Source organism: Mauremys reevesii, linkage group 3, assembly GCF_016161935.1.
Source record: "Mauremys reevesii isolate NIE-2019 linkage group 3, ASM1616193v1, whole genome shotgun sequence".
Taxonomy (NCBI): Eukaryota; Metazoa; Chordata; order Testudines; family Geoemydidae; genus Mauremys; species Mauremys reevesii.
The window spans coordinates 64,918,189-64,940,699 of NC_052625.1; the positions used below are offsets into that span (position 1 = coordinate 64,918,189).

Consider the following 22,511-nt stretch of genomic DNA (forward strand, 5'->3'; position numbering starts at 1 on the left):
TAGTCCAGGGGGAGTAGAAGAGACTATAAATACTGGTTGCTCTTTCTGCTTGATCCCAACAGGTCAGTCTCTTCTACTAGCTTTGCTAAACCAGCAAGCCCACAAACTCTGTTTGGGCTCTTCGCTCCAGCAGCACTGGTATTTGATTGCTAGGGGAGCAGGGGAGCTGTAGTTAGAGGGGCATTGTGTTATCAACCTGTTTAAGGAAGGGAACTGTTGAGGCCTGAAGGATAATGGATGGCATTCTGCTCCTCTTGAGGATCCCTTCAGTTGCTGGAGGCGTAGCAGCTGTCACTCACTTTGTGGCTACAGATTAGTCTCCATGTTGTGACAAAACACAAGCTGCTGCTTTGAAGGTGCTAATTGGGGTCGTTTAGGATTCCAGATTGTATTTCAGTACAGCTGCCAAGAAAGAGTGGGTTTGTCATCATCCATCCCAAAGGTAATGAACGCTCCTTGAGGCTTGTACAAGCTTCGATGCTTGTTCCTTGACGCTTGACGTATGAGTAGAGTAAGCAAGCGTAAACTGAACCACTGCAGTGAGGATAGACCATCAGCTTGGACAATCAGGTTTTCTTGGTTAGACTCTCAAGGGTGGGAGCGGAGAGATGTAAAGTCCTGAACTCTGGTACTTGAGTTCCTAGGATACTTCACTTCCTTGCCATCCATGAAGGACTAGAGCAATTTGGGGTTTAGACCATGCTGTGATGGTGCAGCTGGCCGAGGCAGCAGTGTCTACCCTGATATCAAACATTATTTGCCATGGACAATGGAGATCATTGGAGTACCTAGGGGGGAGGAAGGGAGATAGAGGAGCAGGGTAGAAACAAGTCTCTGCCAGGCTTAAGGAAGAGGCTGGAAAGATCAGGGCAAGGGAGATGAGTCCTTGAGAGGGACAGGGAAGATCAGAACAGGCCCCACTCATCCAGCTGGTTCCTGCATCTTGTCTGTGGGAATACAACACATACCAGTCGGTCTCTACCCCCCAAAAGTGAGTGCAGCAGTCCCAGTCAGGTGGGTGAGTGACAATGTCCTGCTTGGGTTTTTGTTCCAGCCTAACTTTGAGATGCTGTATAACCACGTGAAGCAGCTGCTGTCCAATGAGCTGCTCCTGACACAGATGGAGAAGTGCGCTCTCATGGAGGCCCTGGTCCTCATCAGCAACCAGTTCAAGGACTACCAGCGGCAGAAGGTTTTCCTGGAGGAGCTCATGTCTCCTGTTGCCAACCTGTGGCTCTCTGAAGAGATGCAGAGGTACAGGGTCCACATTAACCATTCCTGAGCTAGAGCTGAAGATGGTGCAGAGATTCTGGGGGCTGGCATGTGCCTCCCTCTAGAGAATGTGTGCACCAGAGGAGCATCGCTTTGTGCCTCCTGTGTTGGCTATCCACAAGCCCTCTGCACTCTTACGAAATTTGTCTGTGCTTTTGTCTGGAATATTTCTTAACTGAATTGAAGGAGGTGCTGGGCTGCAGGTGGACTGTGCAAGGGGATGTTCGGAGAGGGGTTTGTTGGCTTCTGCAGTTCTGGGCCAAGTCAGCAGAGCTTGATGCGGAGAAGTAAACTCCAGCTTGGCCTGTCCCACCAGCCTGGCCTGATCTCAGGTCACTTGGCATTGATGAGGCCTTGTGTACAGTGAGGGGAAAGGGGAAGCTAAGCACAGTTGTTCAGGGCAGTCACCTTGAGTTCACCTTTAAGACAAATTGACTGTCTGACTGGTGAATAGGACTTTTGACTATCTGTGCTGGGACAGCATTTATCGCAGATGCCAGACTCTGCTTAAAGGTCCTCAGTGCTTCTGATAATCCCAGGCTTGCTTGTTTCTGCCCCTCAGAGTCTTATCAGATCCTGAAGCTTTCATCTCCTATGTGGGTGCTGACAACAAAATCGCTGATCCCGTCTTGGAAGATCCCAGTGGCCTGAACCGCTCCAGAGTGAGTATCCATTACCTGGGGAGGCTCGGTCTTCGGAGAGTGGCAAGTAATTCCTCTGCCTTCTACACGTGCTCACCTATTCTGCCTCTTGAATAGGGCCTTGTGCAAGACCTGTCCTAAACATGCGCCTTTTGTTGGACCCAAATCACTACATCGTTCCCACTGCAGAATGGCGGATGGCTTCTGACTCTAGCTCAGTGGACATGGGTCACGTAAGAGAAGCAGGATCATGTCTCCCGTTCCCCTATCCCTGTGTGGTATATAGAGAATCCTGTAACCCTGCAAGGCAGGAGTCTTGCTGTATTCCTCACGCGGTAGTTCATAAGCCTTTGTGCCTGGCATAGCTCAGGCTCTTTTTGGAGCAGTCTGTTTTGTGGATGCAGTTGGGTTAAGGCTGGATGTTTTGGGTAATGTGGCACAGTGAACTGCGATTCCCAAGTGAAGCATTCTGGAAAGCATGAGCCTGAGGCTGCGTGGCGTGGAGTGTAAGTCAAATACTCACCGTGAACCAGGGGTGTATGAGCTGCTAGCTGCAGGATGTCCTCACCGCAAACTGGTAGTTGCTGTCTTCAGGGTTGTGGCAGATGTGGAAATGCTGATGGTAGGACTCTGCTTGTGACAGACGCTAATGCAGTTTTAGGCAGTTTCAGGAACATGGAGTTTCTGGTCGGTCCGTGATGTGTGCGGGGAGATGAGACAGTGATGACTTAAGTGTTTCCTTTTAGAGGGTGCCCCAAGTGGTCATTTGGACTCAGCAAGACCTTCTGCATTGACACTGTGTCCAGTAATAAGCTCCTGTGCTATTCCTGCACGTCAAGGGGTTATTGCAAACCTTGAAGGTATCAGGATAGTGTGGGGAATCTTCTCATGGGCACGTTCCCCCGAGGCAGGGCAAGTGGAGTGCCGCCCCAGGAGAAGGGCCAGGGGGAGAGGGTTCTCTCTGGCCTTCTGTTGCTTTTGCTTGCGCCCTTGCTAAGAAGAGTTCTCTTCATGTCTTTTGTTTTGCTGTAGATAAGCTTTTGCGTGTACACCATTCTGGGAGTTGTGAAACGGGCTCGTTGGCCCACTACCCTGGAAGAGGCTAAGGCCGGAGGATTTGTGATCGGGTGCATGCCCAGCGGCAATCCGATCTACCGTAACCCCTGCACTGAGCAGGTCCTGAAACTTCTCGACAACTTGCTCGCTCTCATAAGGTGGGTCGAGTTGACGTGACACCAGTTATGCTGACTAAACAGTCTCTTGAACCTGCAATGTATGTTGTGTGCTCTGAGTGTGTTCTCCCATTGAAGCCAACGGGAGCACAGGCTTGGGCACCTGCACCAGTGCTGTTCCCGACTGTTCTCAGTGGGGAATGGGACTGAGGAAAGTGAGCCTTCTCCACACTCACAGCCCTGGCTCATGAGATTCCATTGAAGCCAATGGGAGCTCAGGCTGGGGTTGCCTCCCCCACCTCCACTTCCACCTGGAAATGTGTCCAACCTAAAGCTGCCTCCCTGACTAACCAAGTATTTCTCAACTAACATCTCTGCTCTGCCTTCAGCCCCCACCAGGCCACCTCTCCAGTCACCACCAGAGCAGGGCCTGCTCTCCTGGCGTCCAGTGGGAGTTTGCTTTGGTCTCTCTTCAGTACTAAGTTGAGCTTCTTTGATCGCTGAGTGTGAATTCTGGCTGCCTGAAGCATGATCTGCCATTGAAACAAATGGGGGCTCACGCTAAGGCTCTTTCTGTGCCCTGCAGTGCCGCCTCTCGGTGTACCCGCTGGGAGTCTGCATCGTGTGTCTGCAGCTTGGCCAGGGTGGAGGTGAGATGAAGGTGGTTCAGGTTGGGGTGGGAGGAGGAGTCCTGAATTGTGCCATTCCCTCACCCAGTGATGCAGTGTTAGGAGAGTAACAGCTCTCTGAGCTACCCCTTGGTGGATTCTCGGTGACTGCCGACAGGGAGGCATTGCTGGGCCTGGGGCTGGCTCTCAGCCTCGCACTGGCCAGTGGTATGTGTAGTGTATGAGGCAGTTCCCCCCTTCTGGAGCTGGGTGGCGGTTGGCAGGTGGGAACTGTGTTTAATCACCACATAGCTCTTCGGCACTCAGCTCTAGTGGGGGGAGGCCCACGTAGGGCACTGACTAACCAGATTCTTAAAAAATGAGTCACTTCCCAAATCAGGACAGTGCTGCTGCCATTGTAAAGAGCGGGGTGCATACAGTCTTGGCCCACTCAAGCAAATTCCTCTTTCCAAGGCGTGGGCTGGGCACTTGAGCCCATTGTCAGTGTTGAGTTATCCAGTTGCTATTGATGCAGCAGGGATGAGATTTGACCCTTACTCGTGAAGGTGGATCAGTTCTTTGTGCAGGTCATGAGCTCTCTGGGCAGAGACAGTCTCATGCAGAGTTTCCTGGGCGCTGAGCACTTTGTCAGTGTATGTTTATATGGCATCACGTCTCTGAAATCGAGCAAGCCGGTGTCCAAGTGAGCATTTCCTCTCCTCGAGCAGGGTGGTGGCCGAGGCTGAGTGAGCTGTTTGCCTTTGCAGTCATTGCACTGCCAGTACCAGGCTTTAGGATACCTGTGTGACAAGCCTAGGAAACTAAATTCCACCCTTGTATGTCAGCAAACTCCCATTGTACTGGTTCTAAAGAAGCAGAAGCTCCAGTACTTGCACCGACTATGCTCGGTTGCTAGTGCTCCTTCTCCAGCACTGTGGAAGTGGCTCCTATGCTGTTTCCTGGGGTGATGCACCAGTGTTACCATTAAGACTTTTCTGCCACATAGTGATGGGACCACCGGTTTTAGGCATTTCCGAGAAGTAGATCGTAATGTATTGCAGTGGCTTGCACTTGATCCTCAAAGACTCCCTCCCTTTCCCAATGGAGTTCTCGGGGCTGGTGCTGCACCTGGAAGAATTGAATGGTTGAGATATTGAAAGTGACCGGCCTCCTGCCTTGCACCTTACTTTGCTGAGCACGGGAGGCGAGGTCCAACTTGGTATGGCTGCCTCAGCCTGCAGGGTTTTCTCTGTGGTTGCTCTAGATTTGCAAAATCATACGTAAGCAGCATTGGAGCTGCCAGGAAAGGGTAGAGCTTGTGTTGTGCTTCTCTCTGGAGTTGTTTCTGCTCTCCCAGTGTGTATTCCCCCTGCACTCGTCTCCTAGGGGACCTGTTAATGTGGATGGCATGAGGGGCTATGAGGTCTGGAGAAGACTTGTGTGGGGAGGTACAGTGCAAGGGCAAAGCGTGGCTGCCTGGAGTGGTGATTGCAGGATCAGGACAATAGCTGCCTTATTGTTGGGATTGATCATTGCTCATAGTTGGCCTATTGGCACAGTGCTATTTGGGAGAGTCAGCCAGCTCCTGCCTGGTTAATGTACCACTGAGGAGAAGGGGCTTATGATAGGGGCTGGGAACTCTTGCAGGATGCATTGGCTGACTTGAGAGTGACTGGATCAGTAGGAGGCAGCCACACACATTCTCCTGAGCAGCTGAGTTGAACTGTAAGTAAAGAAGCCCCTTCCAAGCAGAACTGTTCTCCAATGTAAATGGTTGTGTTAACTCCTCTCTGGGTGTCTTGCCTCGTCCTTTGTGCCGCGTATGGGAGTAGAGGCTGTGAAAACGCACAAACAAGGGCTGCGCTAAGGTAAGTAGTATGTGGAATAGCTCCTCAGTCTTGGCTGTGCCCTTTAGGGAGATGGCCAGTGAGCTGATACGGTAAATAGGTAACTCCTCTGAGGCAGTCCGAGTGCATGTTGAGGGGCATAGATAGTGTAATGTAACCTCAGCTGGCCAAGTTCTTTTGTGCCTGACCTAACTTGCCTTTTGCTGTTTTGGTGGTTGTGTGAATATTTGTTGAATGGGCTTGAAATTGCTCCATTAATTACTTGTCGCTTGCAGCTTGTCTGCCAATTGTTTCCCTTGTCCTCTGGTATTTCAGTTTATCCAACTGCTTTTGGCTTCTGGTTCTCTTTATTTCCTGCCTGGGTTTGAGCCTGAATAATGGTGGCCCCTGGCCTTGGACATGATCTCTGCCTCTGGAGAAAGGGGAGTTTCCTGGAGTCAGCAGCTGCACAGACTGACTCACCCAGCATCTTCTATACCTGGGATCTGTTCCTGTTGCATTAGAAACAGGCTTATCATGTGCCCTGCCACAGGGCTCTTTCTGAATCCATCCTGACAAGATACTGCTTTTACACAGCATCAGTGTCCATGGTGGATCAGGTGTACAGATATATATAATATGCTCTGGGGAACTCCCCTTTTTCCAGTATGGACTTCTGGGAGGCTCTGAAAGGCCCATCCTCTGGCCCAGAAGATTTAGTCTCAGCAGAGGAGACATTGCCTGCCTGTTGAGCGGAGCTATAACTGTTTCTCTGAAAATGCAGCTCCCACGCCCTGCCATATCCTTTCCCTGGGTCTTTCCTGTATTATAAATATATCTGTTGGGAATGTCATTTTCTGTTTTTTCTTCGGTGCTGAATTCCCCAAAGGTCTCCTCAATTATGCTCATTGGTCACAAGTAGGGCTGAGAATGTTGATCTTGCTGTACGCAGTGGCTGAATTCCACCATGCATGGTGGCTGTGCTTTCATGAGGAGCAGCAGATCAGCCCCTCATGTAACCTCAGTTACTGCTGTAGCTTTGCTGAGCGATGAGCCAGGGGACATTGGCCTTTATCTGACTGAGCATCTGCTCATGCCTCTGCCTGTGATATAGTGGAGGTCAGACTAGATGATTTTGTGATCCCTTCTGACGTTAAACTCTATGGCTCATGCAACTCTACTACCAATTTAAGAAAATGTTCTAAGATAGGACCCAAGACAGAGAACTGCAAGATGTGATATTCTGATCCTCACAGGACTGTCCAGACAACCTCTTTGTTCAGAGCATAATGTTCCAAACCCACCCTGCTGCGGAACTAACTGCCAGCTCCATAATCCTGAGTTTGGAATGCTGCAACATGGCTTAGTCAGCCTCCAATCACGTCCCTTGCTCCGGCTGTTATTAGCATGAAACAGGCTGGAGACACACACGAGGTGACTGTTTCAAGATGATGAAGCTCCTTTGGCTGGTTGTGGCACTGCGTACGTGGTTCTGTGTAAGTCTCCGACAGGGGCACATAGCGCTCTCTGAGCCTGTAAGGCAGCATTTCCCAATTTTTTTTGAGAGCTGAACCCTTGTCTATAATTTGCAGCAAGCACTGGTGTAAATCTCCCACGCAGTAGTCTGCCACACGCTAAATGTCCGTGCGGCCTCTGCTGCTTAGCAGTAAAAGTTCAGTGGTGCAGTTTGGTCTGTTCCCATTTCTAAGCACACCAGGGAACTTTTAGTTCATGCCAGGAGGGTCCACACAGGTAATTAGTGTGCAGTGGGTTACTGTGGGGTAGATTTACACCTCAGCTTGTCATGGACTAGCTGTTCATGTAGATAAGCCCGACATCCCCTTTCAGGGAAGTAAAACCAGTCACGGCCTCCTTTCTGCCCCACTGCGTGGTGTTAAAAGCCTACCCAAAATGAGTAGTCGGTCAGAGTAGATTGTGAAGACCTTCATGTACTTCCTCTGCTCCCTTGTATGCCTTGAACAGTGAAATGGTTAATAATGGTTACAGCTAAAATATGCTCACTGGCATCTGTGTTAGCACTCGTTGAACTGAATGGGATAGTTCACACCTCAGAGCTGTTTTTGTTTCAGGCTCTCTGCAAACTCAGGCAGAGATTGCTGCATCTTTTGTACTTGGGTCATCTCTTTGAAGGTTTTCTTCATCACTATAGCAGCTAGAGACTTATTTAAAAAAAAAAAAAGAAAGCTTGAGACTCTGGAGAACAATTGAGGCTTGTCTGTGCTCCTTGCCCCCAGCTAGTCCTTCACGCCCCCCAGGGGAGCGCGCACCCCACTTTGGGAAACGCTGCTCTAGGGGGAGATACTGAGTTGCCCTTGATCACCTCTAGCAGCAGGTACAATGGCATTGCAGTTTTGGAGGAGGCTGTTGGGCCGTTTGGCTGCAGGATTTATGCTGTGTGCAGCTGTCGACGCCCAGAGTGGAGGTCTGAGGTCTCAAAGGAGAGAGGTAGGTGAGAGAGACACCCCCTGCTGAGACAAGCTCTGAGAATCACTACTTTGGCTAGTGAGGGACCCTTTTTGGCCTGGATGGCAAAGAACCACCCACCCTTGGCTGAATTGGAATCCATCACAGAGAGCTGACAGTGAGTGGCTATCTCCTGGTTATGCAAAACTCTTCCCTGCCGGATGCATTGTCCAGGGGGCATGTGTCTCTGCCACACTGCCACTTGTAACGTGTATATTAGGCTGTTGTGCTCCCTAGAGTTCCTCCAGTGCCGCCTGCCACTCTGGGGACTGTGACCCATCCCTGAGGTGCAGCGTGTGTATTTCGGAGCTGGGACAGCCTCTCCCTCTGCTGGGCCATTGGGTGCAGAAGATCTTGCTGGAAACAGAATTCATGTCTGTGGGGTTTTTAAATATATTCCCTGGCCGCGCTGGCCAAGCTAATGAGCTGTTACCAGTGTCGACTGGCGAATTGTTGGGAGTCTTCGCTGCCAGCGCTGGAAAAGGGTGGGGTGAACGGGAATGTGAGGGGGCAGCTGGGAACTCCAGGACAGGAGGTGGAGTCTCTCCATGTCACTGGGGGATGAGCTTCCCTGATGTTTTCCCAGGTGGAGAAGGGGGATCCCATGCACAAGTGCTTGGTCTCACCTTCCTCATCCACAGAGGAGCTGTTGACAGGCTGAAGGTGGAGGATCCCACTGCAAAGCAGCAAAGAGGCTCGACTTGCATGATTATAAAGTACTCTCCCTTCTCTTTCAGGACCCACAACAATCTCTACATGCCAGAGATGGTGGCTAAGCTGGGGGAAACATTTGCAAAGGCTTTGGATATGCTGGAAGTGGAGAAGAATGCCATCCTAGGTAAAGACAGCCAACTCCTCTTTGTCTGAATCAACCCTCCTACCCAGTTCACTGGCAGGAAGTGGTAGCACAAACCCCCATCTCCCTATCTCGGCTGGGGGCGCATCACAGCTTCCTGGCAGTTCATTCCCAAAAGAGGGACTGAGCTACTCGTGTGTCTGTCCGTAAGCTGCATTAATTTTTCTGTGTATACACATCTGAATGTGTGCTCCCATAACTAGATCATTGTGCCACAGTAACACTGCCTGCCTTAAGAGCAGAAACCTGCTATCTGGGCATCCTCAGTAGAAGTCCGGCCCTGGCATTTGTCTCTAGTCATTATAAGTAGGGCCCTACCAAATTCACAGCCCTGAAAAATGCATCACGGACCGTGAAAATCTGGCCTTTTGTGTGCTTTTGCTCTATACTATACAGATTTCATGGGGGAGACCAGCAATTCTCAGATTGGGCGTCCTGACCCTAAAGGGAGTTGCAAGGGGATCACAAGATTATTTTAGCGTATTGCCGCTCTTATTCTGCGCTGCCTTCAGAGCTGGGCGGCTGGAGAGCGGCAGCTGTTGGCTGGGTGCCCAGCTCTGAAGGCAGTGCCCCACCAGAAGTAAATCAGGGTGGCAGTACCATACCATGCCCCCTTACTTCTGCATTGCTGCCTTCAGAGCTGGGTGGCCAGAGAGTGGTGGCTACTGACTGAGGGCCCAGCTCTGCAGGCAGCAGCGCAGAAATAAGGGTGGCAATGCCACACCATCCTATCCTTACTTCTGTGCTGCTGCTGGCGACGGCTCTGCCTTCAGAGCCAGGCTCCCAGCCAGCAGCCACTGCTCTCCAGCTGCCCAGCTCCGAAGGAGCACTGCCACCAGCAGCAGCGCAGAAGTAAGGGTAACAGTAATGCAATCCCCCCCTTGCAACCCCCTCAGCCCCCCCCACCCCAACAAATCCTCTTTGGGTGAGGACCCCTACAATTACAATACCGCGACATTTCAGAATTAAATAGCTGAAATCATGACATTTGCTATTTTTAAAATCCTGTGACCGTGAAATTGACCAAAATGGACCATGAATTTGGCAGGGCCCTAATTATAAGTAGGTTTTCAGCACCTCATCCAATAGATGTGGGATGCATCAGGCATGTGAATAAATGAAGAGTTCCATGTCACGAGGGAAAGATGGTCTTGGGGTTGAGGCACTGGCTGGAACTCGGGAGATCAGGGTTCAATTTCTGATTCTCTTACAAACTCACTGTGACCTCATCAGGTCACTTCATCTTCCTGTGCCTCTGCTCCCCAGCTGTAAAACAGGGAGAAGCCTTCCTCTCTTCAGGCAGGGACTGTCTCTTCCTAGGTGTTACAGGACTTAGGCTACTGGGGCCCTGCTGGGACTCTAGAGGCTACCATGGTGCTAAGAACTTGCACCCAGTGAGTCTGGCCAGCCCCCAGGACAGCATGTGACTCTTAAAGAGCCGACGGGGGCTGTTGGAAGAGGGCTTGCAGAACTGGCAGGTTCTCTTCTGGCCTGCTTTCGAAAGGCTGGCTCTGTCAGCCTATCCGGAGCAGTGAAGAGGGGCTAACGGAGCTGTTGGAAGTTGCACATGCTTTTGCTGCATGTCCCTACATGCCAGGTCAGCAGTTGTCCAGATGTGGGGTTTCTGTTGGGTGTGTGGTATTGGTGCTGTAAATGGGCTGGCTGGCTCCTAGCCTCACTGCTTGGTTCCACATGATCCTGCTGAGCACCTCACTCGGTGCTCTTCCAGCAGCCAGGCCTGGCTGAATTGGGGCTGCTGTGAAGGTGCTGTAGGCTGGTTTGAAGTCTGCGGTTGATGGATTTGATTTTCTTTTCCCCTCAGGCCTCCCTCAGCCTCTCCTGGAGCTTTATGACTCTCCTGTTTACAAAACCATCTTAGAAAGGATGCAGGGCTTCTTCTGTACCCTCTATGACAATTGGTAAGATCTCCCTCACACAGTCACTGACCAGCTGTAACCTGGAGTGGACCATCCTGGGGAGGGGGGATGGCATTCTGACACAGCTTTTCATGTGTGTGCACTATGGTTTTTCTAATACCCAAGTGACCTGAGCAGTGATGAACTACACAGGGCTCCTGTAACCCACCTAACATACCTGGAGTGCAGCTGCCAGATTAGCAACACAGGCTGGTGGGTCTCCTGATAACTCTTCCACTGTCAGCTTGTAATACCCTGACCTAGTTTGCTGCTTGTGTCCTATTTCAGGGTTAGTAACATCAGCACTTAGAAATGCTTGGTGCTTAGATACTTCAGGGATGGTCCCTCTGCACATTCCTGAGAGAGGGATCCCATAATGAAACTTCCTATGGGCTTTAAGTAGCCACAAGGTGAACACCTCTCCAGAGTGGAGCTCTTCCGGCCTTTGCTGCCATGGGAGGCATTGCATCTGTTGTGCAGCTTAGCTCACTTATACCTGGCTTTTCATTGTAGTTTCCACATCCTGGGTAATGCCGGCCCATCAATGCAGCAAGACTTCTACACTGTTGACGGCCTCGCCAGCCAGTTCCTCAACTCAGCCTTCGTTAACCTCAACAATATTCCCGACTACAGGCTGCGCCCCATGCTTCGTATCCTTTGGCTGTGGCCTGAAACCAGCCCAGGAACCACTACAGACTGTGGCAGAAGGCTCCCTTTCCAAAACTGCTCTGGCTTCACAGTCACTCCTCCTCCTCTTCAAGGCTGAGCCAGTGGAGGGAGTAGGGAAAGTAGATCAAATTAAGTAAATCCTGCCTCTGCCCCCCTTACATTGTAGCTAGGACTGTCGCGCTCTGTTTAGTGGAGTGTGAGCAGGTGCACAAGAAAAAGACACTGCAGAGAGTGAGGTCAGCACAGATTCCACGTGCAAAGAAGTTGCACTGCCCTGGGCAGCTGTAAGAAGGAGGACCTCTCTGCCAACAAGTCCAACCTACAACAGGCTTTGGGGGCTAGATTTCTCAGGAGGTTGGAAACAGGGTAATCTGGTGACTGCTGCCGACTGACGACTGCAATGAGTTGTGGTGCTCGATTCAGTTCCCAGGGCACAGCTGTCCGCATCGCAAAACTACCACACCACATGGCACTAATTGTCCCCCTTCTGGACAGTCTCAGTTGAACAGCCCTCACACACTAAAAGTGGGGCCTCCAAGACCCAGGTCAGGACTGCTAGGAAGGTGGGCTAGAGAAGCCTGCTGCACCACTCTCTTTGTGGTTCCTGCTGGTACTTTCCCAAGCACTAACATTGCTCTGATGTTATGTCTCTGGTGTGAATGGTTCATTGGTTGTTGTCAGTCTGTTTCAGCTAAGAAGCAGACTGCCTGGGGCTCTTCCATGTAGGTGATGGAGCACTGCATGCTGGGACCTGCAGTCTCCATGCTGTATGGTTGTCAGCTGTATTGGTGCCCTGCAGCCCGCCCTGGCATGAGACTTGTGTGCTGCATAACTTCCTTAACCAGCCCGTGCAGGTGTGTTTGTGAAGCCTTTGGTTCTCTCCTGCCCCTCGGAGCACTACGAAACCCTTCTCTGTCCCATGCTCGGCCCGCTCTTCACCTATCTACACGTGGTAAGAAACAACTTTTTTCAGTGTCTCTTGGTGCAGCTGGCAACTGTGAAGGCTCAGAGCTCCTGTGTCAGAGTGGAGACGTCCCTCCAGCCTCACCCTTAGCTGGGCTCCAAAGCCCAATTGCACAGGGAGCAGAGCCTAGAAATTTGACTTTGGTCACTTCAGTGTGTGGAGTCTGGAATCCAGACATCGTCTTGCCCAGCTGCACCCGCTGTGCTGGTGTGTTAGAGTTCCTGGCTGTGAATTTCCAGGCTTGAGGATGTGAGCCCCCACATGGTCTTCAGTCACTTGAATCTCTGTAGGCTTAGTTCCTCGGCAATGCTGGGTCTGCACTCCCTTCTTCTCCCTGTCCTGGTGAATAGCTCTAATTCCTAGAGCCGGCACAGCTACACCAGCTTTCCAGCCATCACTAGGCCTGTGGTTCCCAAACAATGGGTTTTGCCCCAAGTGGGGTTGCTCCATCAGCAGATGGGGTTGGGTAGTCCCGAGTGTGCTACAAAATGGCGTCCTCTGAGCAAAAATGGCATCCTCCGCACAGCGTGCCCTCACGTGCACTCCATGCAATATCTTGCTGTGCAGAGGATGCCATTTGAAAATGGCGTCCTCCGTGCTGCCTGGGGTTGTGGGAAGTAATACATCTGCAAATGGGTTCATGCAGGGAAAAAGACTGGGAACCGCTGCAGTAGGAGTTTTTGTTGGGCTCCTGCCCTGTTCTTGGGTGGGGAGGCTTTGAGAGAGGTATATTTAAAGTTCCTTTGAGTCAGACCAGGTTCCTCACAGAGCCATGTCTGATGGCCAGGGTCTTGCCCTATTGGCTCTGTGGTATGGTGAGTGGTGTTCAGAACTCTGTACAGTGTTTCTGGGATGGCTCCTTGAGGTTATTAAATCCTGTCTGGTGTTTTTGCAGAGACTGTCCCAGAAATGGCAGGTCATCAGCCAGCGGAGCATACTTTGGTAAGGGACGTGGACTGAAGGGAAGACAAGGGGTGGGAACCACGGTGTGGGACTCTCATCTGGCCTTTTGTTTCCAGCTGGCAGCACTTGGGAAAGGGAGTAACCCTCCAATAACAATATCTATGAGCTCCAGAGTCGTGTCCAGCCCTCCTGATTGGGATGGGAGCACAGGAGACCACCCCCTCGGCCCTACAGAAAAGGGAATAAAAATGGAGGTGGTGCTACTGGGACTTGGGCTGTAGTCTGCAGCTCCTTGGACTTGAAGTCTGTGGGGAGGGTGTTGAGCAGCTGCCTGTAGAGTGACTTTGAGGGAAGATACCCTGAAAAGGGAGACACCACCCCTCTTGATGCTTCTCCGTGATGCTGAGTCTCCAGTGGAGCTGAGCTGCTCAGCTCCACAGTCTCTCTCCTGTACTCACTGGGGGAGTGAAGGTCTCGGTTAGTCTTTGGTCGTAGGAGAAGTTTCTGTCCTCCACTCTTCTGTTAATCTGGGCTGTGATCCAGGCCAGAAGCCTGGCCAGCTGAGTCGTTCGCTCCATGTACGTAGGTAAAGCTAGTATACTAAGATGCTGCCTCCTTGGTCTCTCAGTGCTCCCCTAAACTTCCTCCCACCTTATTTTTCTTATCAGCGAGGAGGACACAGCAGACGACAACCCTGAGTCCCAGGAGATGCTTGAGGAGCAGCTGGTCAGGTTGCTGACCCGGGAAGTCATGGATCTTATCAGTAAGTGAAACAAGCTGGTTGCAGGATGTCACAGGGAGAGTCGTGCCCTGGGCAGGAACACAGGGATTGCCAGACTGCATCATACCTATGGTGTAGTGGCCAGCAACGGAAGGCAGATGTGTGTGAAACTGCCCCCATGAAGGTTTTATGTAATCCCTAATTGAGATCAGTTTATACCCTGAAGCAGGAGGTTTATCTTCCTTCCAGTACATTTTTCCATTCGCATTAACTATTAGAATTCTGAATATTCTTTGTATCCATGTAGGAATCTAGCCCCTCTTTGAATCTTGCTGAATTGTTGATTGGTGTCTGATGGGGTACATGTGATATGTTTCCTTGTGTGTGGGATCGGGGCAGGGGCTTTTGCCTGAGTGCATTGGCACCTCCAGGAGCAGAGTCAGGGGCCTGGCCCGATCATCATCTTACTGCTGGTGATCACATCACTTCTCCCTCTATGTGATGAGAACATCTCTCTCTTTCCTTGACAGTCCCCTTTAGTTAGCTCCCAGGCTTTCACACACCAGATGTGAGCCCAGAGTTTGAGGAAATTATTTCCATATAAGGATTACATGATGTGAGAGAGCCTGACCTTGTGATTCATTTCCTAATTAGCCTCACCCCCTTTGGTTGCTGCACCCCAGCCAGGATCGTGGCACTGAATAAACTTGCTCCAGTGCCGCCTTCACTGCTCAGGATTTCTGAGACAGTCATGTACCCTGTGACTAGTTCCCCCCAGGGTCCCACCTGGAACTGGGGTGCGTCTGAGCCTCCCGATCCACCAGCCTGGGCTCCCTCTTACACTGTACTGCTGTGACGAGCTGCAACGCCCTCCAGGCTTGAGCCTGCACTTTCCCCAGCGTACATACAGATAGGGACACACCCAGCTGCAGTTACATGCAGGCTCTTTGACTAGCCTCTGCATGGGAAGGCTACAGCTAGGGCACCTCCCAGCTCCACAGGCACGCACCCCCTCTGGAGTATAAACCCCAAATTATACCGTCTTGCACTGCACAGGGAACTGTACAGCGTCAGCTCATAAAATTCACCCCCTCCCTCAGTGTTGAGAAGAATGTGCAACAGCCTCTTACCCTTGAGTTATGATTCCCACACACTTGTTTAGATAAAGCAAAAATAAGTTAGATTATAAGTGAGAGCAAACAGCTCAAAGCAGACTACTTAGAAAATAAACAAAAAATGCAAACTAAGCTTAATACACAAAACCGATTGGCTATGAATTAGCAGATTCTCACCCTAAGCGATGATACAAGCGGGCTGCAGATTCTTAAGGGGCAAGCTGCACTTGCTTTACAGCTCGGAATCCCCAGGGGTCTCATTCACAGGCTAGAAATCCCTTTAGCCTCAGTCCAGCACTTCCCCCAGTTCAGTCTTTGTTCCTCAGGTGTTTCCAGGCACCATCTTGTGTGAGGAGTGAAGAACCCCAGATGATGTCACTTCCTGCCTTATATATCTTTTGCATATGGCGGGAACCCTTTGTTTCAAAGCTTGGTCCCCAGACCAGTCTGTGGAAATATACTGACATCCCAAGATGGAGTCCAGCATCGTGGTCTGATCATGTCCTTGTAAACTCAGAGCAGCCATTACTCGGAGGCTTAGCATTTTCAGAAAGGCTCCCCAGATGGGAGATAAGCTTCTCCTAAAGCCTGTTGTTTTCCTAATGGCCCATTCCCCACCCACTATCTAGAATGAAAGCGTATTGTCTAGTCGTTGTTCCCCAGGTATAATTACATCTGAAATGCAGAGACATAGTCAGTATTTATAACTTCAGATACAAAAATGATACATGCATACAAATAGGCTACTCATATTCAGTACATCATAACCTTTCCAATGACATCTCGCATGACCTATCTTGCACAAAATACATCATAACTATGTCATAATCCTATCACAGTGATATCACTATGAAGAATGTGGGGTGCAGTGTCACAATCCCCCTCTCCAGTCTGGTACTGCAGCGGGTTTGAGGAAGGAGATGCTGTGACCAAAACCCTTGAACTTTCTGCCCCTTAGCGCAGTCTTTGGCCTCTCTTCCTAGCTTTAATGTCGCATTTGGCGTTCCTCAGCCATTGTGCAGGGGACAAAGTTTGGGGAGTGCTGGGGGAGAACAAAGCAGCAGGTCCCCAGGAGAGTGAGCAGGACGATCCGTGTAGGCTCTGTGCTGATGTCTCCCCCGCCCTCCTGTTCTTGTCTTTGCAGCTGTTTGCTGTGTTTCAAAGAAAGGCGCCGCTGAGCATAACAGCTCTGCTGCTGCAGATGGAGACGGTGAGTAAGTTGCCCTGCTGTATCTGCTCACCACTGCTGTGCATACAGACAGACCCTTCCCATCTTTCGGCTGGCTCTCATTTGAGGCTCTGTGCAGTGTCTGATCAGGGTATCCAGCTCTGCCCCGCTGGAGCTCCTCTCTAGGGCTCAGGAGCCCAGTCAGAGCTTCCCATGCTGACTTTGCAGGTAACTCTGCAGGAACCCAAGCGCTGGGGAACTGTCTGTGATTCTTTGTCCTGTGATGCTGAGGCTTCCTCCTCCCAGTCCCCTCTCAGCTGGATCTTCCCTCTAGGATACCAGATGCCTTTTCCACCCCAGCAGATGAAGCAAGTCACCTGCTCCAACTGGTGTTCTCCAGGCCTTGTTGGCATGAATGGAACAGTGGAAGTTGACCCCAATGAATTGAGCTGGGGTGTCTGGTGAGAGAGGCTATCTGCATGGCCTCCATCCTAGCTGGGTGAGCTGTAGCTAGGGGGATGCTCTCACCCACACAGGCTAGCTTGGAGGTGTTTCTCTGGTGGGCTGAGATGTCGACCCCAGAGTGTCGTCAAACTCTAGAACTAGAGTGAGCGTTGCTGGTGTAGCCCTTCCCAAGGGAAGATGGTGTTCACACGGCTGCTTTTTCTCTGCTTGTAGATGATGAGATGATGTCCACAGACGTGACCCCACCTTCCAGTGCAGAGCTAACTGAGCTGGGCAAATGTTTGATGAAGCAGGAGGTAAGAGAGTGGAGATGCTGGCGGCCTCTCCCGCTTTCTATACCCCTTGTACTTTACTGTAGTCTGTCCATGCTCCCAGTGCAGCTGTCTAGTTTGTGTATCCCCTGAAACAAAACCCACCCTGTAGCAGAGGGAAAGTCTGTTTTAAGGGCCTCACCAATCATCCTGGAAAGTGCTAAAGGGGGAAGTGGGAATAAGGATTCAGTATAACAGGCTTCTAGTGCATTTCAATCTGAGTTGATATATGGTCCATGCTAGGAGTAAATTCTGTCCTGTAGTGTTGCCTGTCTGGCCCTGCCCCCTTTCCTGGGCCCTGCCTTTCAAGAAGAACTACTTGCAGCAGCTGATTTTTCTGTAACATCTGCCCAAATGATCAGTTTTTGCTCAGGTCAGAGCAGAGATGGGGGTGCTGGGAATTCTCTGCCCTGAGGCACTGGCACGATCCACTTTACTCTCCTCCCCACGCTCAAACTCCTCCTCAGATATGCCCCAGAGTTCTTTGCACCGACTACAAAGCAGCAGCTGGTGTTGAGTTCTTGGAGTGTTCTGGTGTTTGTTCCTGCCCACTTGCAACTGCTGACACCTTGCTTCAGCAGAGACTGGCAAATAGGAGCAGACCCACACTCTGTGGCACCTGCAGGCTGACCCTCATGCATGCACAGAGTGGAATGCAGTGCTGCCCTTGGGGATAGTCAGGGACCTCAGCATGCTTCTTGCCTTTTGTTGGAGCATTAAGTAGGGTGCCTCTGTTAGGAAGCTATCCCACCTGGATTCCTGTGAATCCCCCCCTCCCCCCCCATCAGGAACAAACCCTTCCGCCAAGCTGAGAAGTGCTTCCACTGACTCATTCTTTCCTCTGCCTTCCCCTTTCCAGGATGTCTGCACTGCGCTGCTGATCACGGCCTACAGATCCCTCTCCTGGAAGGACACCCTGTCCTGCCAAAGAACCACCACGCAGCTTTGCTGGCCACTGCTCAAACAGGTACTTTCCCTACAGGGGACCATTGGTGGAGGGGGCAGAAATGGAGGCTTTGGGTACTGGTGGCTCCTTCCTTTACGACCCCCTAACCTTCATGGACAGACTCCGACTTTGGTCTGGATGGGAGCTAGATGTTTCCTCCGACTAGACTATCTGGAGCAGGCCTGGCTTGTGTTAGTATCTCGGTTCCATGCTGCTGTTGTCTCGCCTCTAGGTGCTCACAGGGAATCTGCTCCCTGACGCAGTGACCTGGTTCTTCACCGGCGTGCTGAAAGGGTTGCAAACACACGGACAGCATGATGGCTGCATGGCAGCTCTCGTCCACCTGGCTTTCCAGATCTATGAGGCTTTGGTAAGGAGCTTTGTGGGGGGAAAGAAGGCAATCTTTATGGTGCCGGATTTGATAGATAGTAACAAATGAACTAGTCCCAAGCCTAAATGGGGAAGAGAGGGAAGGAGGTAGCAGCCCCCTTCCTCTGTGCCATCAGGTGAAGTTGGAGGCTTCTGTGGTAGAACTTCTATTAATTGGCTTCTTCCCTTCTCTCTGTAGCGCCCCCGCTATGCTGAGCTGAAGGCAGTGATGGAACAAATCCCAGAAATCCAGAAGGAATCATTGGAGCAGTTTGACTCCAAGCTTCTCAACCCAACTCTGCTGAAAGTGGCAGATAAGCGCCGGAAGGACAATTTCAAACGCCTCATTGCAGGCTGCATTGGGGTAGGCAACCGCAGAGCCCAGAGGAAACCTGTTTCCCCCCTGTGGACCGGGCTCCTGAATCCTGCAGAAACAGCCCTAGCCAGTCTGCATCTCCCCTCAGCCCCTTTCCCTTGTCCAGCTCTCTGGTGCTGCTGGAATGTGGCTGCAGCACATCCTTCATACTGCTCTGGCTCTCTTCAGCCTTGGCCTGGGTGAGATGGAACTGAGCACTCAGGGCACCTTGTGAGAGCTCTCCTAGCTGAAGGGCTGCTGGCACTCTGTGTACAGGGTTCCTGCAGAGAAGGTGTAAGCACCACTGGGCAGGGCCCACAGGTGGGTACAGAGCTTTAGCCATTGGGTTGAGAAGCATTGGGCTCCTATTGATTGTGTGGTCACAGTCAGGACCCCATTGTGGCAGTGTCACCTGCATTGGCATGTACTGCAGATGCCAGGCTACTCTCCTGGACACAGAAAAGATCGGGGACATGAACTGGGAGGCTGGAGCAAAGCATGGCACCTGAGCTGGGTAATGGCTGCCCTTAGAACCGGAGAATGCCTGAGACACACTTAGGTGACTCGGGGGGTCCTTTGGCAGAGTGAGTCTGCAGGTGCAGTGACTAACCTAGGCCTGTCCCTCTGTCCCCTGCAGAAGCCTCTGGGAGAACAGTTCCGCAAAGAGGTTCACATCCGGAACCTCCCATCTCTCTTCAAAAAAGTGAAGCCGTCGCTGGAGACAGACGTGCTGGAGAACAACGAGGATGGAGAAGGCCTCACTGCACTCTTTGAGCCCTGAGCTGGGGCACGTCAGCCTCCCCCACCCCCACTTCATATTTTCTGTCTCCTCTTGTAGTAACCACATTAGATTCCTCTTCTCACTCCTCCATGAGCATTTGCCTAAACAGAGCACCCCCAATCTCATCCCCATACTTTTCCTGTGCGGGGATGCGCCCTGAGTTCGGACTTGATCCAGCCTGTCAAGCTTTCCCTGATTTTCCCATCGGATTTGCAGCTTTTGGCTTCAGCTTGTGTGCAAGATGAGAGCTGTGCACATAGACTCCACTAGGTAGAGCCTTGTCATTTTGCAGCCTTGGGTCACTTGAACCCCACCTGCTTCTGGGCTAGTCCCTCAGGAGTTAGGTTTAATGGGAGAGGCAGAACGGTATCCCAGCGAAGATGGCACTCCCCAGCCTCACTCTGAAGGGAGGGAGCCGGGATGCATCACACTCCTGTTGTGCCCACCACTGGCTGTCCCCATCTGGCATCATCTCCAGTGTGACGACAGCAGAGGGCTTGTTTTCTGGTGAATCTCTTTCCCTCTCAGACTACTTGAAAGCAGCCCTAGTTTTCTCAGCTGTGATTGCTTTCCAGGCTGGAGGCTGCATGCATGGGAGCGTTACAGTGCCCTAGAATCTCCCAGAGTCAGTGTTCTCAGTCTGATTTTTAAAACACTCTTCCTCTCTGGAAGGAGACAGACGTCGTCATATGTGTGCTCAGTAGAACTTACTCCACAAGGATCCAAATGGAAAGCTGGCTTAGCCTTATGCCAGTTTCTATCAAAAGCCCCTCCGGACTGGGGCAGGAATGTCACGCAGCATTCCCTGTGGACTGGAAAATGACAGGTGCAGAGTATGGAAAATCTGGACCAGTCTGCCAAGAGCATGTAAACCCTGAAGGGGGTCAGCCCTCAGTGTTTCATGGGGATGACAGTGGGCCTGCATTCTGCTTTAAAGATATGTATTGTCCCGCATCACCGTTCTTCCTGAAATCTTGACCTCCTGTAGCCAGGGTTGAGGAAGATGGGGTTTAAATTCCTGATCTACCATTTTAGCAGAATAAGGAAGTGTGGACTGAGATTTGAACCCTTCTGTGCCCTGTTCTGGTGGCAGTGAGAGTGGTTTAGTCTCTGCTGAGGATCAAGTGTTGTGGCAGGAGTTGGGCTCCGTAATGCAAATTGTATGGTGGGGGAAGGTCTTTATCCAAAACGAGCTTTTATGGTTTGCCATCCAGGGTACTGCAAAAGAACAGAGAACTGAAACCAATGAGAAGTGTATTGACTAGGCTGGGGCCTGGACAAGGAGCAGAACAGAAATCTTAGGAGAATGGGGCTGGAAAGAAGAGCAGGCCTTGGGAACGCAGCGTGACCATCCCTGTGGCCTGAGCCCACTCATCCTATTGCCCTTGGTACATGGTCCCTTCTACTCTTTGCCTCATAATCTTTTTACTTACTCCTGAGCTGAAGTGGCTCCTGGCCTCAGCAGAGGCTGGTTGTATTTATTGTGTTGTGGTATTTTTAACATTGTGACTTCATGCTAGAAACAAAGATTTTTTTTAATGGTTTTTAGAGCCTTCTTTTGTAGGAATATTAAATGCGAAGCTGTCTCTGGATTGGTTGTTAAACCTCTGAATGTCAGTAAAGGTATTTCGGTTTCATACCCAAGGTATCATGTCTGCCTTTATTCTGTGGTTGTCTCTTGTCCAGTTGATGATGAGGCTTCCATACTATATATTTCTCCTCCCAACACCCATTTTTACTCCAGTGGCAAAATTGTCTGACTCACAGCATTGAGGTTAATGACTCTCTGGGCTGACTTGGATCATTAGCCATACAACATTTGTGTGAAGGTCAACTCAGAAGCTTAAGAACTGTAGTCTGCGTTTAAGGTATCTAGTTAAGGAGAAGGCATACATGACCTTTCAAGACCAATTGCTGCATTTAAAAAAGCCAGGAAAAGAGAAACTAGAGTTGCACCTAAACAAAATACTGCCTCTCATTCATGTAACCACTCCAGCCTAACTCTGCCTCCAGTGACATACAAGAATGTATCACCATCATGAAACAAAGTATTGCCTAGGATGGTTCATTTGTCTTTTGGAAGTGACTCCTGATACTGAGCTATAGAAGCTAATTTCCATTGGGTGAGGTGGTCTAGCCCACCGTTTTTCAGTTGGGGTCACTGGGTCACTCTGGTCAGCAGCATCAACTGGGATGTTAAAAGTCCCGTTGCCAGTGCTGCCCAGCTAAGGCAGGCTAGTGCCTACCTGCTCTGTCACTGCACTGCTCCCCAGAAGTGGTCAGCAGCAGGGCCAGGGGGCTCTGCATGCTGCCCCCGCCCTGAGCACCAGCTCTGCACTCCCAGCCAATGGGAGCTGGGGTGAGGGGTGGTGCCTGGGGGCAAGAGCTGCATGGAGCCACTTGCATACCTCCACCTAGGAACCAGACTTGCCGCTGGCCCCTTTATGTGCAGTGTTGTCTGTGGTGCCAGGACAGCCAGGAAGCCTGCCGCTGACTGGGAGCCACCAGAGATGTCTGTACCCCAATCCCCAGCCCTGTGCCCTCACCCCAACCTGGAACCCCTTCCTGCACCCCTGAGCCCCCTCCCACACCCTGAACCCCTCATTCCCAGCCCCATCCCACAGCCCTCACCCCTAATCCCCCAGTTATTGGGTCACAAGCATCAACAATTTTCTTCAAGTGGGTCCTCAGAAAAAAAAGTTTGAAAACCACTGGTCTAGCCTGTAACCTGCATGAAGTCAGATTAACAAATTTTTAAGGCCAGAAGGAACCACTGTGATCATATAAAGCTGAAGTGAAAATAAAACCATATCTGCTGTTACTTAATTACACAGTAGGAATTGCTCTTTTTAACTCCATAATTAAAAAAAAACCTATAGCCTGTATCAGATGTTAATCATTACACTGGCAAATATGAAGTGGCCTGTTCCCATAATATGTTTAAGTGATATGTAACATGCCTGCTTAGT

At 51.0% G+C, this 22,511-nt stretch overlaps 1 protein-coding gene across 3 annotated transcripts in view; it reads left to right on the forward strand.

Annotated features, from left to right (window-relative positions):
• Positions 1–21,181, forward strand: part of XPO5 (exportin 5) — a 37,690-nt gene extending 16,509 nt beyond the window's left edge. For all 3 annotated transcript variants that reach the window (XM_039531604.1, XM_039531602.1, XM_039531603.1), the window contains exons 19-33: positions 1,055–1,254; positions 1,835–1,934; positions 2,946–3,127; positions 8,741–8,841; positions 10,682–10,778; positions 11,289–11,425; positions 12,299–12,396; positions 13,304–13,350; positions 13,980–14,074; positions 16,292–16,357; positions 16,994–17,076; positions 17,951–18,058; positions 18,270–18,407; positions 18,606–18,770; positions 19,399–21,181. In XM_039531604.1, coding sequence (XP_039387538.1) covers positions 1,055–1,254; positions 1,835–1,934; positions 2,946–3,127; positions 8,741–8,841; positions 10,682–10,778; positions 11,289–11,425; positions 12,299–12,396; positions 13,304–13,350; positions 13,980–14,074; positions 16,292–16,357; positions 16,994–17,076; positions 17,951–18,058; positions 18,270–18,407; positions 18,606–18,770; positions 19,399–19,542 — 1,761 coding nt within the window. In that variant the 3' untranslated portion in view covers positions 19,543–21,181. The remainder of the gene's footprint in view (positions 1–1,054; positions 1,255–1,834; positions 1,935–2,945; positions 3,128–8,740; positions 8,842–10,681; positions 10,779–11,288; positions 11,426–12,298; positions 12,397–13,303; positions 13,351–13,979; positions 14,075–16,291; positions 16,358–16,993; positions 17,077–17,950; positions 18,059–18,269; positions 18,408–18,605; positions 18,771–19,398) is intronic.
• The last annotated feature ends 1,330 nt before the right edge of the window (positions 21,182–22,511 follow it).